Source organism: Accipiter gentilis, chromosome 17, assembly GCF_929443795.1.
Source record: "Accipiter gentilis chromosome 17, bAccGen1.1, whole genome shotgun sequence".
NCBI lineage: Eukaryota > Metazoa > Chordata > Aves > Accipitriformes > Accipitridae > Astur > Astur gentilis.
This window is the reverse complement of record NC_064896.1, coordinates 28,203,584-28,222,834: the sequence shown is the minus strand read 5'-3', so window position 1 is coordinate 28,222,834 and position 19,251 is coordinate 28,203,584. Positions and strand designations below refer to the sequence as shown.

The 19,251-nt window shown below is 41.6% G+C and overlaps 1 protein-coding gene across 1 annotated transcript; it reads left to right on the top strand.

Moving 5' to 3' along the window:
* Window positions 1-1,809: 1,809 nt before the first annotated feature.
* On the top strand, window positions 1,810-14,370 carry LOC126047208 (acyl-CoA (8-3)-desaturase-like). The gene is made up of 12 exons (XM_049820521.1): window positions 1,810-4,216; window positions 6,299-6,409; window positions 6,854-7,051; window positions 8,107-8,208; window positions 8,400-8,528; window positions 10,470-10,527; window positions 10,954-11,030; window positions 11,501-11,598; window positions 11,953-12,049; window positions 13,015-13,094; window positions 13,295-13,420; window positions 13,768-14,370. Exons 1-12 carry the CDS (start codon window positions 3,998-4,000, stop codon window positions 13,817-13,819), a joined length of 1,347 nt encoding a protein of 448 aa, XP_049676478.1. The 5' UTR covers window positions 1,810-3,997; the 3' UTR covers window positions 13,820-14,370.
* The last annotated feature ends 4,881 nt before the right edge of the window (window positions 14,371-19,251 follow it).

Sequence of the window (19,251 nt, the reverse complement as noted above, 5' to 3'; positions counted from 1 at the left end):
ACTCTGTGCCCTGCAAAAAAAAAGCGCTTGGTTTTGCTTTTGGTCTCTCTTCCCATTTCTGAAAGTACATGATGTTCCTGAAAAGTAGCCCCATCTGAGATACAGAGTAGCGTCTCATTAATTCAGAATATAATAAAAAAAGGAAAACCTGGTCCTTTTCTCCTCCTGACTGACATGGCATCTTTTAATGTTCTTACCAAGCAAGTAATTACTGGATTATTTTTTTCCTCCAAAACATAAGTTTGCAGTCTGCAAAAGTTATTTTCTCTTGAAAAGATTGAGGAGACGTTTCAGAGTGTAGCCTTGTCCTGAATTATGGATTCCCAATTAAGTTTTGTGCCAGAGAGAAAATAATTTTAATGATTTCAGTTTTCTTGCTGTGTTTAGAGGTCAGAGCCTCTTCAGGGCAGAACATCCACAAACCCTCCACGAAGAAGGTTCTGTTCCAGCCTGGCTTCAGACCAGACAGGGCAGGGCAGAGGGATTCAGGTCTGCCTACATAGGTAAGTGCAGCCGTAATTATAGATGATTACCTTCCAGGTCACGCTTCTCAAACTCTCCGTACTGTTGATGTCTGACCCTGGAGACATGTACAAGCCGTAGTTGTCTGTCTGTCTCATATCTAAGTTCTCACCCTTCTGGGTGAGACTCTCCAGCTCGTAAAGTAGATGTTCTTCATCTAGTCTTGCCCAGGAGCCTCACACAGCACGTGTGACAGGCTCCATGCAAAATTTAGGTTTTGTAGAAAAGGTAGTCAAAAGAACCATAGGTGGCATCCTGTATAACAAAATTACTCAGAACTTAGCGGACTTCTCTGGAACAAGAGATTTTCTTAGAAACAAGATGCTTCGGTGCATCCTAGTACCAGATTTTTTTTCTGGACCCCTCTGTGCTGTGCCAGTTTATCTCCAGCAGATTAAGTGTAAACTGTGAACATTTACGTGAGACAGGATAAAAATGTTGATGCAATAACTACCAGTTGAGAAGTCACGTACTGGCTTTCTGGAAATCTGGAAAACAATGTCATGTGCCTGTGCAAAGAGACAAAAGCAGCGATGTAGAATAGCCCTGTGCACGTGTACTAGCTCCCAGATACATACGACATGGATTTTGGCTTGTGTGTGGGTAGGTGTTGCAGAACACTGCCTGTGGTGTAAATTCACTCTAACTGATTTCTCAATAGTTTCTCTGGGTGAGTATGTCTGTCGTTTTCACTGTCTGGGCTTTTCCATGCAACCCGGAAATTTGTTTGGTGACCTGGATAGGATAGACAGAGACAGCTTCTGCTTTCAGATTGGGAAAGGACTTGTTTGAGGTTTGTTCATCTACTGTAATAGCGATGGGCATTACGGGACCCTCTGGATGGGATCTGATGCTAAATAAATTCAGATGTGGAATACTATGCACACTGTTAATATGGAGGACAATTATCTTAGAATTCCCAAACTTAATTCATCTAAGTAACAGCAGTGGTTTGGTGAATATTGGCACCCACAGTGTGTGTCAACAGGGAAAGTCGTGATTACTGACTGTGTGTCTATAGGCAGAGACATCCCATATTTGTTCACTCCAATATGTTCCTGGCTCTGTATTCTCCAGCTCTTTGTAGACCAGAATCTAAACCCGCATTTTTATCTACTCCTTTTCAGGTCGCTGCTGCATTTACAAGTCTGAATATAGGGCAATGGGAAGGTTCTTTGTACTTTCAGCCAACTATGGAGTAACTTGAATTTTTTTTGCATGTGTATAAAAAAACCACATAGGCAGAAATTTGCAACAACTACTGCGTATTTTATTACCACCACCTCAAGTACTGAACATGATTTATGTAAGACGCTACTCATATTTCGTGCTAGAACATGAACACTTCATTAGTGCGGACACTTAACTTTTATTTAGAGCAAGATAAAGTGTTACAAAACACAATGTGACAGCACAGGAGAAATTATTCCTCCCATTCTTTTATCACTGCCTTCTAATGAATACCAATAGTCACATTCTCTTTTACCTAGGGTGGTTCAACCATTGTCACATGTCAGAAACTTTTAAACAGTTGTTTGGGGGTTGACTGATTAATTTGCAAGATGCTACATTATGTAAAGAATTAGAATTGCATAATTAACAGTTCTGTGTCAGCCAGAAAGACTGCCCACTCCACGCAGGGCAGATGTCTCTCCTATGTGAGATTTCAGCTGTCTGCCCAACTGGTTTTGGGCTGCTGTTAAGTCACTGGGAAACACAAGGAAGACAAAACCCCAAGACTTCACGTTTGCCACTGTGTTTGCGGGCTGAGACTCACACAAAGTGTGCTAAGAAAAATAACTGTAATCTGAGAAGCCTCATCATCACTTATAGCACAAATATCCTGTAAACTCTATTCCAGGGTCCCTTAAGGTGGAGAACTCGTGATTCGGGATTTAACTCATATTGCATTATAAAGGGATAGGATGAAAACCTAATGAGCACAGACTATACCGTATCTGCCTACTGCTTGTACCTTCCTCAAAAGCACCCAGGACTAGTAATTTTGGATTTTAAAAAAGTACAAGAATTAAGAGAATCCTATATCACAAGTAGGGCAATATTTCATGTATGTGGGCTTAGTTTTTTCCTGGGTCACCTGCAAAATTGATGTGACTTCATAGGAAACATGGCATTGCCTTCTCTTTGCTATTTATTACAACTGAGAACTCTTACCTCTTTACTGCACAGCAGGTCCTCTCCGAACATCAGAAATATTTAGACTTTGGCTCAACAAGACTAATATTTAAATAAGGTTAATTATGTAAACAGCATCATTAAATGTAGTTTTAGAAACTCCTGATCTACAGCCAAACTTGGTGTTAACAATTGTTGCTGTCGTTGTTGTTGTTGTTCTCAACCCCAAAATCTTTTAATGCCTGTTGTTGACTTATGAATGAATTAGTTGAACAATGAGGTGATTGAATGACTGGACTACACAGAGGAAACTCTGAAAACAACTGGAGGCAAAATACTGTTAATATGCAAGCTAAATTAACTGGACATAAATAATGTTTTCTTAATGTGTTCTTTCTTTACTCTGTTCTGGTGGTATTTTGATCAACAATGCTTTAGTTAAGACAGACACATGAATTTAGCGTGTCAGTGTCAACACAGAAGATTTCAAAGACCAAGGACAATCTGAAGGTTTTGGGTAGTGATGAGACTGTTGAGATATCCGTTGTGGAGAGATTGCAGACCTTGGAGCATTCTGCTGTTTTACTGTGTTAGAATACAAGTTGGCTCCATGCCTTGAAGGCAGGAATTACAGTTGGATACGAGATGTTAGCAAACATATTTAATAGCAGCTTTTGGCTTTCCACGCAGGCTCCTTTACAGCTTTACTTTTTGGCACTGTATGACATTATGAAGCTCCACTGTATGGTAAATGCAGGATTTCCTGATGTTAGTGACTGATTAATGGATTACAGACTGCTGAAAGTGCTTCGGTTTTCTAATAACGTCCTGAATATTTGCTGCAGAAAAGCTGTCCGCAGCCTTCCTGGGATTTCTCTTCTGGCTAATCCCCGTATTGACTCAGCAGTATGGAAGCAAGTTAGCAGCTTACCTTATCCAGTTCCTAATGCTCTGTGAAGGTGCTCACTTAATAGTCCTTTCTGTCATTTTGCCATCTCATTTAACTGAATAACAGATAATCTTCCCGAGTTTTTCTATTTATGCATATTTGTATTCAGTGGTTTACAGCTCTCACAAGTAATCAGACCTTCCAAAGGCAACTCAGAAAGGACAAGAAGGAAGAGGGCTTTTATTCAAGGGTGTGTCGAAGTGTCTGGTGTGACCGTGGAAGAGGAGGGAGCTATGGAAGGGTGTGTTTGGGCAAGGGGAGCCAACCAGCCCTAGAAGCCCAGGGAGTGGCTTGGAGTGGGACTGTATAACGGGCAGGCTGAGATGGTTCGCCCACTGCCTGGACACGGACTGGTGAACCTCAGTGCTGACTGCACGTCTACCAGTACAGATGGCTCCACAGACTGGCTCCACTGAAAAGGAGACGCAACCTGTTTCAGCCTTTCTACAGCTTTTCACTTGGGAAGAAATCAGAAGCCACAACGGCCACGGTCAAAGTCGGGAGCAATGGCTGGTGATTGACAGGAAGGTTTATGATGTCAGCAAGTTTTCCAAACACCACCCTGGAGGCAGCCGAGTTATTAGCCACTATGCTGGCCAAGATGCTACGGTAAGGTCTAGGAGGCTGGTGGAGGAAGGTGGTTCCATCGGCAGGGCAGGATGACACGGGGGGGCTCCAGTGGAGAGCGCTGGTGGTAACTGGCACCGTGCCTGGTCCGATAATGTACTGCACACGTCTGTGCCATCTGTAAAAATGCCCGTCGGGTTACCTTCAAGGTCAGGGTTAGCCTCAAGATCAGAATTACCTGCTGTGCAAATTGTAAAGCTCTGCTTAAGTTCGTTACCCACTGCTGTGCCAGAATTCTCTTCATCTTTTTTTGCTATGTATAGTTGTGTTACATCCCTTTGAAGAGAGAAGGACCAGAACTACATGCAGTAGTCCAGACTGTGGGTACACTGTGGATTTATGTTGCATTATAATGACACTCGTCTGTCTTGCTCTCGATTTTTATTCTGCTAATCTTTATCATTCTTTTTGCTTTTAAAATGCTGCTCTGTTCATATATTCTGAGAAATGGACACTTTTACAGAAAACCACGACTGGAAGGTGTCTCAAAAGCTCATCTGGTTCATGACTTTGCCTAAAGTCAGGATGCAGGGGTTTTTTCCAAGTACTCTTGACTATGCTAGAGCTCATAATTGTATATATATCGTGAGAATTATCTTCCTCTAGAGCTCATAATTATATATATGTGTTGTGAGAATTTTCTTCCTCTGTGCGGCTTACTTTGCAAATATAGATAATATGCATTGCAGAACATTACACTGATGCCAAATGTTGGAGGTCAGGTGCGTTGCAGATGATAGTCCTTAAAGTTAATCTCTCGTAAGATGATAATAAGGGCCTAAGAGCAGGGAGGAGAAAAGGCAGGTTGCAGGACTGAAAGGCTTGTGTTTCTGTGATAAGGATCTGTGATGCTGATACTGTGGATAGAAACTGCTGTTTTGAAGCTGCAGTACAGATACTTATAGCTTGACTTCAGTTTTTGAATTCCTCACAAGAGGGAGCTACATAAAAATGTATACAAAACTGTAGGCTGGGGGGCACAGAATCATGATGGAAACATTTCCCCAGTCCACTGGGTCTGGACAGAGTTACTCATTACACATCACTGTGACAAAGGGCCGCTGGATACCTGTAGAAAGCTCAGCTGTCCGAAAAGCCACCTTGCTCTGACTTCTTCCAGCCTCAAGTACTCAGAGGTAGACTGTCTCTGAACAAGAGACTCCAGAGGAATGTCAGACTGCACAAGGGAAGTCCTCTGTCCTCTTCCAGGGGCTTAATCCTGACCAGACGCGTGCAGACTTTTTTTTGTGTCATGACAACCCACAATGGTTTTCGGAGTCAAAATCAGCAAGTACCTGGCTGCTCAGGCACTGAGGATTTTGTTATACCTACTCTTTCTGGAAGACAAAAGAGTATGGTCAGGCTCTTTACCTTTCTTCTGGAAAATTCACTGAGGACATGAATTAAAGAAGAGGTTTGGTTTATCTGGCATTTCATCCTTTATTCCATAGTTTATATTTGATTTTGCAATTGGTATTTCAGACGGTTCCTGGACAGACTCGATTGTGTCACTAGAGCTACCCAGTTCCCCAAAACATCAATCAGTCTGAAAACTGACAGGGAACTGTAAGAGATACCCAGGTAATCCTGCTGCGTATGGAGCTTCGGCAGATATTGCCTATGGCCCTAGTGTAATAAAGACAGGATTTTAAAAACATCATCCTAAGCATGGCAAAGACACACCTCAGTCGTTGACGTGTTTTCCTGCTCCTGGTTCCCATCCACAGGGCAGGGCTGCTGGCTGGAGCCTTCTAGGGAAGGACTGTGCTGAAACAAGCAGATGAAAGAGCATGTTTCCCTCTGCAAAGAGTTTTTCATCAAGCACTTTCATGTTCGTTACGAGCCTCACCCAGGTACTTTTATGAAATCTAGTTTCTTGAAACTTCTCCAGCTTCCTTGGGCCAAGCTCCAGTTGACGGCAAAGAACGACAGGAGCAACCAAAGGGACAAAAATGGACAAAGGAAAGTGGATTATGTGTTACATCAAAGACCTGGAAAAAAGAGAGGCTCAGCATCTGGTGTTTAGTCACATACCCTTTCTAACCCCCTTTCTGTGTTTTTCAGGATGCCTTTGTAGCATTTCACAATGATAAGACTCTGGTGAAAAAATACTTGAAATCTCTGCTGATTGGGGAGTTGGCGCCAGATCAACCCAGCTTTGAGTCTAATAAAAAAGTGAGTGTCCTAGAATCCAGCTGTGGGAATGGCTTGGGGTTCAGTATGGGAGGAGAGGGAAAATAAGCGCACTAGCAGTAGTAATTTCTGAAGCAGCACGCCTGACGCTGTGCCATAGGCTGGGTGGTGGGGAGGCAGCTGGCAGTGCATGGAAACGTGCACCGTCCCAGAATCACGAAATCCGCACCTGGGGGTGAGGAATGAGCCCTAGAGCCCCAAACTGTGGTCAGTTCTTCCCACTGCGATGGCTCAGTCACAGAGCTTGAGCAAGAGTCACAGCTTGTTTTCCAGTGTCAATGCAAAAACCAAGATCTGTTGATCTCGTGCTCATTTTTGCACAGAGACCCCTCTGATAGAGTATCTCCATGGCTACTTTGGGATTCCTGGGTCTGCTGTGTTACATTTTCAAAGTAGACACTGCATTAATACTCACTTTACCCACAGAAATCACTTTTAGAGGATTTCCGTGAGCTGCGCTGTACCATTGAGAAGATGGGACTTCTGAGGCCAAATTACGTCTTTTTCTTCCTGATTTTCCTTCACTTCGTGGTGCTGGATGCTGCATCCTGGCTCACGGTCTGGTACTTTGGGATATCCTTCGTGCCTTTCCTGGCTGGCATGGTGTTCTTCACCATTGCTCAGGTAAACTTCTGACAGCTGTCCAACGCTGCAGAGATGTTTGGTTCTTCCAGATGGAGAGGATTAATGAAATGTGTATATCCCAGTCACTGCTTTTCTGCCTCTTCTTAGATCCTGTTATCTGGCTGAAGGCAACAGGCACGTTCTACATCACAATTTGTGTTGCCTCCAGTAAATCTCGTTTTGCTGACAAGCTGCTCACTAGGCTTGGTGGGGTGTCGTGGAGCTGGCAGGTTTACGAGATGGGCTGAGCTGATCTAATCACTTATCCCAGCAGAAGAGGGAATATTTCACTCTGAACTCCACTTTTGGCTCCATGTTCCTTCTGTTTACTGTCTGATGGCTCTGGTGTTTGTTGGGTCCTTTACGAGCCAATTACACTCACTAGCCCTGAACAGGTTTCTGCCGGGTTAGTAAACTGAATCATAGAAGGGCATGATACATGTCAAGGTCGGTGTAGGGAAGGGGGGAATAGGACTTTGTGGCCCTTAGGTGGGAGAAATTGCAGGGAATTTCTCTGGAAAAAGGAGGGGAGGAAGAAAGCAAGATTTTCTTAGTTACACTGAAACCTTAGGTTTGCTCAAACGTCCATGGAACAAGTGCAGAGTAACTCACTCTTTTAAATAATCGGTTGTATTTGCCTAATATCTGCAAAGGCAGTTATTCACCAAAGAACATTCTTGTGTTTCCATGGGAATATGAAATGCAATGAAGCTATGGATTTGGAAATTCTTACACTTTCTAGCTGGTTTCTTGGAAATTATATGTTTGCGATGGGAGCAAAAGACTTCTGTGCCGTAACAGTCAAATTAATTGTAAAGATGCTTTGCTGCTTTCCCTTTAGCTGCTCCAGTAAGATCAGTTTCTGGTATTGAGCAGCTTTAGTGGACAGTAGCCTGGAAGGAAGGTCTCAGCACTGAGCAGGTAAGACAGCAGGTAGTGTTTCTTCCCCAAACCAGAAGGAAGACGCGCTCACACCATGACGTTACAGACTCCGGAGGCAGATGAGTGCACTGCCCCTCTGATTCTGTTTCCTCAGTGATCCTTTTGTCTTCCAGATCCAGATGGGCTGGTTCCAGCACGATCTGGGTCACTGCTCTGTCTTCAGGAAGCCTAAATGGAATCGACTTCTGCAGATTGTTGTGATAAATGTTCTGAAGGTAATTGCCTCACGGTGGGAAGATTCTCTGGGGCTAATCTGGACTGAGCAATGGTTGGGAGTGTCCCTACAATCAGGCAGTATCACCTGTGAGGAAAGTGTAGTGCAGCCATCAATAATAGGTGGATAAATAGTGATGCAATTGTTGATATTGTTCTAGTCTGAACCCCTGGTCTTCAACTTCTCCTGCAGGGATTACCAGCCAGCTGGTGGAATCACCTGCACAACCAGCACCACGCCAAACCCAACTGCTTCCGCAAAGACCCTGACCTCAACATGCACCCTCTCCTGTTCAGCCTGGGGAAGCCGCTCTCCGTGGAGGTGAGCATGGCGACGCCTGGAGAAGCAAAGGTTTTAACGACAGAAAGCTACAGAGCGAGGTTTAATAACAACAACCCGCACTGTGCCTTTCTGCAGAAACTCATGATATAATTCCCAAAGTGTTCCAAGGTCTGAGTCCCATGGTTATTATGATGCTTAGGCATCAGCTCCTGAGAGCAAAGTCTTAAAATCAGTGCTTAAGTTCTCTGTGTTGATGGAAGAGCAGGGTAAGCACCTTGAAGGCAGGCCAAAGAATGAGTCAATCCACTTGCATTAGTGTTAGAAGTTCTTAGTGATCCTACAGACGGTGAGTCAGATGTTCTCTCCGGGTCCTTTTGGCTGTGGGAGCTGTTTGGCACCTAAATCCTTCAGGACCAGTATAGCTGCCACGCACAAAACACAAGTATAGCAAATTATTTCTTAATCACAAATTTTGTGGCTTTCATAAAAATAAAAATCATGAACAGACCCTCCCTGCATCCTTATGACTTCTGATATCATCAGGATAGGCAAGGTCTCGTTTGCCCTTTCTTTCCCTGGCAGTAAACAGGGAAATTTCATTAAAAATTTCAGTAAAAAAACAGTAAAAATTCTGGTTACTCACGGGGTGAGGAAATGGCCTCTTTGCTAGATAACCAGCCTCTTAAAATAATGCCTCTCTCTCCTTTAGCTGGTAATGAGCAAAGAAATTCCAACTCTGCAAGGCATGTGGAAAATTCCGGCTTTGCCGTCTCAGAAAGACTCCTGTAAAGGGAGTTGGTACAAAATACTTATTCATAGAAAACTGTTAGTTGCAACTGGGAAGGATTTTGTCAGTGATCTTCCAAAAGCTCATTCATGGCTATATATTCACGTGAGCGTCTGGAGTGAGCTGGCTGTGCTCGATTGGCTTCGGTGGAAGTGAAAGGGTAGGAAATGAGTTCTCGTGTCTTCCTGCTTTTAACAGAAAAGGGTCAGGCACCCTGTGGATGGGCAAAATGGATTTCAGTGGTTTCATTTAGACCAGTTAATTTGTTTTGTTTCAATTTCGATCCAGTGAAGACATCTTTGAGGTGTTCAAGTTTTTTTTCTCAGGAAGAGGGGAGCTCTGGAAATAGTTTGCTTTGCCTCATTATTTTGTCCTTTGAAGAATCACAAGCACAAAATTTGCAGATGATGTTAAGAATCCTTTTGTGCAAATAGCGAAAAAATGCACTGTGAAGAAATAAACTTGTTTGTGCTTTTTGTAAATATTTCATCTCTTTGCTGTTTCATGTACTTGAAGGCAAAGTACTCGACCAAACAAAAAGGCAGATGTCTTTATAGAGTGTTTACTACTTTGATCTTGCGGAAATGATTTTACAGTCATTACAGGATAGCATCCAAATGCTCATGTAATTTCTGACCACTATCTCCTCTGTTACTCAAAAATCTGGAATGTCTGCATCCTATCTCATCTGATACAGAAATTCAGATGTAGCTTTCACAGCAAACACCTCCTGCACTCATCACCCACCAAGTTTCCTGGTTTTCTTGTTAATAACTTGTTCCTCCCTCAGCACTGATAGTCTCAGCACTCTATGGTGAATACAGGGAATTGGCTAGATTGGACTTTCATTACCATCACTAGAAACTTCTCCTACAAAATTCAAATGACCTCTGAGCATTTTTGTGATTTTTGAGCATTTTTGTATCCTGCCATGAGTTTTGGAACTCTCCTAAAAAAGGGGTCTGTTCTGACATTGGCGTAACATTGATATCTGGATACAGAGGCTCAAATGAAATCTGCTCCTCTCCATTACTTTGGAACTTCAGTACCTGCTTTTCAAGAAGAGGGGCTGAATTAGAGAGATCGAGATTAAGAGGTAGCTCTCGATGTATTCATTAGACAGGAATAAGAAATACCTTATGAAGGCTCTCAGGTCTCCAACTGGCCCATTACAATGTCTTTTCATTTTTCAGCTTGGAAAAAAGAAGAAGAAGTTCATGCCTTACAATTACCAGCATAAGTATTTCATCTGTGAGTATCCCCGCTTCCTTGCAGTGCTGTAGGAACTTCGCCTAAAAATCCTGACTGCATCTCCTCCCCAAAATGAAGGATTTAAAGACAATCCCATTGAACTCACAGCTTCAGGAAGCTTTCTTCATGTTAAAGAAGGCTCACAGGAGGAGGAATTGCCCCTTATTTCTCTGTTAGGATTATGTGATGTTAGGTACTAGATAGGATGAATCAAGTGTGAGGAAGAAAGTGATGGGAAAGAAATGAAGAAGTGGTGAGATGAAAAGAGGAGGAGATTATGTGGACACATGAAAGTCAGTCTAAATGGAAGACAGCAATTTCGCTTCTACTTGAAAGGAGAATCTTTCTTCTTACAGCAGAATATTCTGTAAGCGTCATGATGCAGTGAAACTACAAATGTCTCTCTGTTTTCATTCTTTCCTTCAGTTTTGGCCCCACTTGCAATTATACCCTTCTTCCAGCTGTCTATTTTCTACTATGCAATCAAGAGGAAAAAGTGGTTGGTAAGCACTACTTGCATTGGCTAGAAAACTTTCACAAAATGTCACCGCTCTGTGGCTATATCAACCTTCAACTCAGGTGATTGGGGGTTTAAGATAGAAAAGGCTGATTCTAGGCTTGCTGCAGCAGGAATGCAGTCAACGGATCCAGGGAGAATTTTTTAGAAGGGGCCTTTTACCCTCTTAGCAGCTGAATAATATTTAACAGAAAACTATCAGACCTCGGCAGAGTGTGATTACAGGGCTGTTTCCTGGTCTTTAGTTACTGGTGGTAAAGTGGGAAAATATTTCTGTGGGAATATTTCAGGGATACACTCAACTTGAGGCAGAATGGTGACGTGGAGCTTACTTTTGATGAGTAAGACATCACCGAAAGAACGTTTTTTATGCTGCGGTTCAAGTAAAGGGGAGAGGAAGGAGTGGAGAGAGTTCATCAACAAAGGCTTTTTTTTTTTTTTTTTTTTTTTTTACAGGACCTGTTATTGATTGTAGCTTTCAACATCCGAGTCTGTCTCATGTATATTCCTTTAATGGGATTTAACAATTTCATGATATACTACTGGCTGTCCAGGTAACACTCAGCATACCCAAAGTCCCCATGACTAATATTTGTAAACAGTATTGAGCTTCAATGGAAATAAATGAAAACTAGTCATACTCACTACAATTTTCTCAGAAATAAATAGCCAAGAATAAACAGTATAACGTCAGGGTGGTGGTGGTGGCTGCTCAGGGACATCTGCAACTACAGATTAAGGGGTTCTCGAAAGAAACTCCAAAAGTTAGGAGGCAAAGGGATGGAATTGAAAATCCTGAGTTACGTAGAAGTGCTCTTTTACTTAAGATGAGACTCAGGAAAGTGTTTTAATGGTAAATTTGGATGGGATTAGAGATTTGATAAGTGTTTCTGTGTTTATGTGCCCAGGTACCTAGAGAGTAACTGGTTTATTTGGGTGACGCAAATGAATCACATTCCAATGGACATTGATTATGATAAGAACAAAGACTGGGTATCTACGCAGGTGAGAATCCCCTTTCTTCTGGAGGACTGGGTCTGCAGTTCTGCATTATAGGACAAAGACAACGTTGTTATTCTCTTAGCTTTAATGCTGAGTTAATGAGGTTTGTCCCTGCCATTCATTAAATAGGCATGCATTTCTGTAGTTGTCAAGACATTTAAAACCTTAGTTGGAAACAGTACATCTAGATTAAAAAAACAAATCCTGTTTTTTCACTGAAAGGTTTTGACATATTTTTCACGACACTTTTCCCTTCCTATTATGAAAAAACACTGATGGTATAACAGTCAATATCCTTTTTAGGCCAACTAAAGAGAAGCAAAGTGGGACTGGATACATTTATTTTTCACCCTACAGGTTACAGGTTTACTGCAGATAAAACAAATCTGACAAAATTTAGGTCTGATAAAAATGAATATGTAAATACAACTTTACTCACATCTCTACTGCCTCCAGCATAGTGGGTTCTAAGCATTTTTCCTTATATTAAAAGACCCAGCCTGGTATTCATCTGACCAAATCTGGATGTCTACATCTGAACGCCAGCTACATTCATTGGAGAGAAAGAGCCATTTCTAGAGCACGATTCATCTTACTCTAATATACTTGTACTGGTTTGAGGAGGCCAGAAGAATGTTTTTTTGTTTCTTTATTGGGCATCTTTTCTTTCCATCCAAGTGCAAGATGTAAGGAGAACCTCTTAAAAGAATCACAGTTGGGGTTGTGTGCATGCCAGCAAAGAAGCTTTTCTTTCTGAGCAAAGAGCCAGCTAAATTAACCTATATCTCAACAACCCATTTCAATCTAAACTCTGTTTAATTCTTCGGGGCAATGATGGCTATAATCCCTGACACTAAATTGCTTTTTATGCTAGATGAGGATGGGTAATGATTGCAGAGGTTCAATTATCAGACTTGCAGAAAAAGAAAAACTAAATCATTTCTTTCTTTTGTCTTTTTTCCTCCCAGCTCCATGCAACATGCAACGTGAACCAATCTTTGTTCAATGACTGGTTCACTGGGCACTTGAACTTCCAAATTGAGCACCAGTGAGTATGATTATGGGGAGAAGAGTGGGAATAATATGGGGCACTTAAAAGCAAGAAGGGCCATGTAGTCTCACATTAAACTATCTCAGGAGACACTTTGCTCTCCTTCTTGGGGAGGGCAGGGAAATATTTTGAATGGAGGGAATAGAGAGTGGTGCAAGTGAAGTCTTAGAAGAACTCTCTCTTATTCAATACTGCAGCCTTTTCCCCACAATGCCTCGACACAACTACTGGAAAGCAGCTCCTCTGGTGAAAGCCCTTTGTGACAAGCATGGCATTGAGTATAAAAGCAAGACTTTGCTGACAGCCTTTGTAGATATTTTGCAGTAAGTATTAATTAACAAGATAGTTTTGCACTGTAATAGCATGCAAGGGGGGGGCATAGGCAACCATTTCAAATCAACATCCACGGAGAGATCAAACCTAGAGTTTATTCAGGTTTTTCTAAAGACACACTTAATTTTCAAACATTTTCAAAGTTTCAGAGATTTTTGTCTCTTCATTAATTCCTCTCAACTCATTCCCTGTAGTCACAGTTGGCTATGAGATGTCCATGCAGTTTTCAATCCATTTTTTCCATTTACTTCTTTTTACATCTAAACTACAGTTTGCTTCCCCTGAAGTTGAATATTGTCTTCCCATAAGTGATTTTTTTTACTTTCTGTTCTTGCAGTTCACTGAAGGATTCTGGGGAGCACTGGCTTGAAGCATATCTGCATGGATAGAAACTGGCAATGCTCAAAGGGAACCTCTTCACCAGACAACTGCTGCAAAGAGTCCGCACAGACCAACAGTGTGTGTGTGCGCCTTCTGGCATAGAAACTCAGGACCTGGGCAAAGCTAATTTCAGTAAGAATGGGTGGGAAAGTGGGTTAAAGATACATTTTTTTCTTGTTCCAAACCATGAACCTTTATTTTTCCTGCTCTTAAACTCAGCATTTAGAGCCATGATGAACTGGGCCTTTAAACCTGGGAGAAGTAGCTCTTGAATCAGCTTGATCAATTTACTTCATTGGAAGTGCCAGCTCGTTGCTTATGGAAAAGGTTTGAAAGGAAATCCTTCACAGAGTCATAGAATCACAGAATGGGTTGGGTTGGAAGGGACCTTTAAAGATCATCTCGTTCCACCCTTCTCTCATGGGCCGGGACACCTTCCACTAGACCAGGTTGCTCAAAGCCCCATCCAACCTGGCCTTGACATTTTCTAATGTCATTTATAGCTAATATAGTTCATTATGAGACAGTTGAGCCATACTGGCAAAACCTATATTATGCTGTATTCATCTAAGCGACCAAAACCCATGAAGGTAGTCTCTAATGGCAAATAAGTAGACAATTTGCCCATAAAGGCAAGGGCCATGTGGAAAAAACGTGGTTCTTCTCCTCTGCCATTCACATCCAGAACTCTGTGCCCCAGCTTTCAGTGGACAAACCACCCAAAGGAGGAAAATGTGAAAGATCTCAAAGTGAGATAGCACCGTGAACAAGATAACCCATCTGCAACCCATTGATAAGCAACTTACATGTATTACAAGCTACAGACAGCAACAGCCTTCTTCTAGGTAACAAAAAATATCAAGCCCAACACACAAAGCAGAAGGAGTTTGGACTTTTTATTTTTGCCTTTGTTTTTTAAGAACATCTCCATTTATTCTTTTGATTTATATTTTTTGTGTGTGTTGGTGCAGGTACTAATAACAATGTTCTGGTTATTTCCTAATAATAGCTGACAGATGCCATTGAAAAGTGTTCTGATTAAAAAAGTAGTTATTAAAAAACTGCTTTGAATGTTATTTCAAAATCCCTTCTAATTCTAATTAGCACCTAGAAAAATTCTGTGTTCCCATATCCAAGGTTGGTTAGAATGGTGATCTCCACAATTGTGTGCAACAGTAGTACCATTTTATAAGTATTTAAGTGAGAGTACTGTCTTAAGATGAATGCAGGGATTTCGCTGCATGCCCTATTTGCTAATCCATTAAGACATTTTAAAATGGATATCTTGGTAAAGGTAATATAAATGTTAAGGCTTCCTACTTTTTTTACCAGTGAGACTTGAAAGCTGTGCTGAGTAGAGCCTGAGTCCTACTGAAATCCTCTAAATACAAGAATGACACAGAATGGTTCTTTCTGGTGTCAACCTCATAAATCAGATTATTTGTTGCATTTAGTTAGCATTCTACTCATTTGAACGTAGTAATTTATTGAGTAGGTCTTTTTGCAACCTCATTTTAATTAAAATGTTTCTGTCTCTTTAACTGGTTCAACAGGCTCCCCTGTGTGAACAGTCATTTCTTTATCTGCTTCATAAAGGTTATTAACAATTAAGTTGGTTTACCTTTATCAATTTCTAACATGGTTCACAAACTTCAAGGGGTCAGGGTAACACCTGATGAGAAGTTGGCAAGCTACTTTGTTTGGCATTTGCACTGAGGTCTCTAATAGTCTGATCTTCATGAGTAATAATTGGAAATTGCCCCAGCTGTAACACTGGTATAGAAGGAAGATAAAATGTGCGCAGTGAAAGCTTCTTCAACAGAAAACTTATGTGACTGAGAGCAAGAAGATTGAAATTTGTGCTTAAACAGTCTTCTGGAGACTGTAATCTTATTCATCATGTTTTTCGTAACTGTAATGTTCCCTGAAAGACAATATATGCAATCTGGAATATCTGGAAGAAACAAGGAAATTAGGGAAATAGTTTGCAGTATCCTGCTTGCTTCAGAAGTTTGTGCTGAGATTCTGCTAGTAGTGACTTTTCTTATTCAGGTAGAGCAAAAGAGCAAATGACATGTGGCACAGCCACTGACAGTTGTTCAGAATCGAATTATGCTTGTGCAAATATAGCGTGTCATGCAGAGTAATGCAGCATGGTTTTTATTCTGCAGCAATCATATGCCCAGCTTCTCACAGTATTTCAATGTTTAATTCTAATTGAAATAATGGGAACTAAACCCCTTGAAATTGTCCAGCTTGTATACCCAACTGTATTTGCATCCTCAAAGTTCCTTTGCCTTAATTCAGGGATTTCATGTAACTTTATATTCATAATTAGTCAGCTTGTCAAACAAAAATATTTGTTTCAAGTCCCTACGTTTCCGAATGGTCAAAATTTCAAAGAAAGCAGAGACTTTTGAGAAAAAATATAATCCAAAGGCCAACCTCTACTAAAATGTAGTTTTGAAGAAATATCAAACCCAAAGCAAGTCTCCTGGATCCGCCATTTCAGTAACCTTACAGATAAGAGTAAATATAAGAAGGTTCAAATAAGGTTGAAGATCTAGGTCATATGTCTGGAAGTCTTTCTGGTTTTAAGTGATCAGACTGAAAAGCAATATTCCAGAGGATTCTTTAAATTGATGTGCAGGAAGAACTAAACCACTTACATTCCTTCTCTTTCTATTCTAAACACCAAGTCACTTCTTCAAGCTGCTGCTCCCTTCATCTCTTCTTCTAACTGACTGAGGAGGGTTACTTCTCACAACAAGCTTCTCTCTCAAACTGGTAATGGACACTCTGAGTCTGTCTCCCTCCCACCATCCTCAAATACTTCACATACTTGATGATGTTTAGGCTTTTTTAATAAGAAATATAGACAATCTTTTCTAGTAAAAGGAGGAAGAATGTAATAAATCTGTTATTTCTTCTTCCACTTACTTTCTTGTTCCCATATTATGCAACTCTATTTCCCATTCACTTCTCAGCTTTTCTCTCACTCTCCTCTTGGATAATTTTACTCATTGCCTCCTTCAGCTCTTTTCCAAATGGGTTTCCATCAACCTCTTTCCCACCTTCAACTCGTGAATATTTCCTGTCTCCTCGCGATTAGACAGACTCAAGGCTTCCTACCCTGTAGGTTCTTTGAAAGATTAGAAGGTGCTGACTTGGCGGCTGGTTGTACAGATAAGTAATGCCAATGAAGCTGCAGCAAATATACTTACACAGACCAAAAAGGATTATGAAGCTTTGGGGATAAGGATAAACTTGGCTTAAAGCTTATTTCATGAGGAAGGGAGGAATATGTGGTTACATTCCCTCTCCTAAATTTATATCTTTGCTTTTGTTCTTCACTCAGGCTCTAGATTTAGGGATGCAACTGGATAAGATGTTTTGTGTGGAATCTGACTGAAAGAATTTAGAAATGGAAAGAACAACTCCCTTTTCTACTGATGTCTTGCTCCGTGTGGCAGGACCTCAGCTTAGCACCTGCCCTCTTTCCTCCCACCAAAGGGTAAAATGATTCCCATAAAAAGCTTGTGCACTGACTCCTCTTACCACCCACGACTGCCAAAAAATGCTAGAGTTCTTCAGTGTTATTGCATAACGTCTTAAATAATTGTTTGGTGGCTAACTTGTTTGTTGCCTGACTTGAAGGAGATTGCAATATATGTATATAATGTATATCCGTTAAAAGACAGTCAACCAGAAATAGAGGTGATATCTACAATGAAGTCTGATAACACCGGCGACTATATTTCAGCTTACCACCTAAAAAGCCTTTTCTTCAGGTGTTGCCTACTGCTGGCTCAGTAGGTGTGTTCTGTTATTGCTCTAAAGCTCTTTAAATGCTGAGCTATGCTGCTGTGCATGTACAGAACCGCCTCACTCTGAGCAATTTTCATCTTATCACCCACCTAAGGGTGGGGCGTATTCGGTTTTCCTGTCTGCCGTATCCCCAGAGGGGCCTGATGCCATAGGCATGCTCGGAACACGCTTGACATGCTGGCAGGGCTGTGCTTTTCAGAGAATATCCATGTTTGCTTTCTTTCTAAAATAGAGCTGGAAGAGGTGATCCTCCGCTTTTTCATAATGCGGCGGTTATACAGTGGTTATGGCAGTATCACTGCTGAGGTTCAATTCTCTCCCTAGCAAAAGTGATTCGAAGCCATAATGCCCACCTCGCACCCACGTATGGACTGGATGGTGACATGTTCCCCTCGCCTTGGGGTGCACCACAGCGCAGCAAAGAATTCAAGACTGGCAGGACTGGCCTCTCGTTTACGGCATTTCTTGTCTCGTTCTCAGAATACTTCTTGGGTAGGAATTCGACGCCTGTTTTAGATGCTTTCTACGCCTTAGATTCAATGGCTACTCGTAATTGCAAGAGCAATTTCCATCCTTTGTAATTGCATTCATAAGAGCGATACGGTATCTAAGCTGTTATCTTAGGCAGCCTGGGCCTTTCAGTTGTACCTCTTGCCCGCCTGTGCTCAAACTCCACAAGGGACTAGAAAATGGTGTGCCAGGACTGAGTCAGTTGTTCCACTGTTGGGTTTTTGTACCCTTTTTGAGGAAATTGCTATCAAGGGACATGCCCTGTGCACACACTGCACTCTGAGAAGCACTGTGATGGGTCTCTGGCACCAAGAAGAAGCAATTTAAAATCAGGATAGTGCCTCTACTATCTCCCCTTCTGCAGCCATTACTGCCACCTAAAATAAAATAACGTGCCTTGAATACTAGAGGATGAATAGTCGTGTGCATAAGTCCAGCAGAAACTCAGAGTAGAACCAGGGAGATTACTGGAGAGCCTGCAGAAGCTTGTGCAATATGAAGTGGTAACTTTCATAATGCTGTTGTAAGAGCTAGTTGGAAACGTCTGTTACGGTTTATGATGTCTTCTGTTACACAGGGCTGGTAGAGTCAGCTACAAGTTGGGCTCTGCGTGTACAAGTTCAAGTCTGAATGAAGCCAACGTGCTAATTCCCTGCTTCTCAACGATGTGTTTGGTGCTGAACATGCCAACTTTGCCCTGCGGCATCTTCAAGAGCCAGTAATAGGCTCTTTAACAAACTGTTGAGTTCAGGTGGTCACCTGGACACAGGGGATAAGGTGGGGAAGAGGCCAGCGCGGTGATTCTACGTTAAGATGATATGTCCTGCAACGTAGGCATTCTTTTAGGACTGGCGGTGCTGTTGTATTGACAATGGGTATAGGGGTGTTGCCAAATGCACTTCCATGAGAATAGTGTAAACTCTGTGCTTAATGTATGTAACTACAAGAAGAACTAAAGATAAAGTTGGATAAGCTCTCTTTAAGATCTGTAAGGGTAGGTAGCTTTTATTTCCTCAACACTCTAAAGTGAACTTAGAAAATTATCTAAATAGCAATAAAAAGTAAATGAATTTGTTCAGCTCTTGCAAATTAAAACCTACTT

What these genes read in the sequence shown, in the direction of transcription:
- LOC126047208 (XM_049820521.1), top strand. Translation starts at nt 3,998, where the DNA reads ATGGCTCCACAGACTGGCTCCACTGAAAAGGAGACGCAACCTGTTTCA. An exon ending in TGTTCTTCACCATTGCTCAG is followed by an intron (nt 7,052 to 8,106) that starts GTAAACTTCTGA and finishes TTTGTCTTCCAG; the next exon opens with ATCCAGATGGGCTGGTTCCA. An exon ending in CCAGCATAAGTATTTCATCT is followed by an intron (nt 10,528 to 10,953) that starts GTGAGTATCCCC and finishes TCTTTCCTTCAG; the next exon opens with TTTTGGCCCCACTTGCAATT.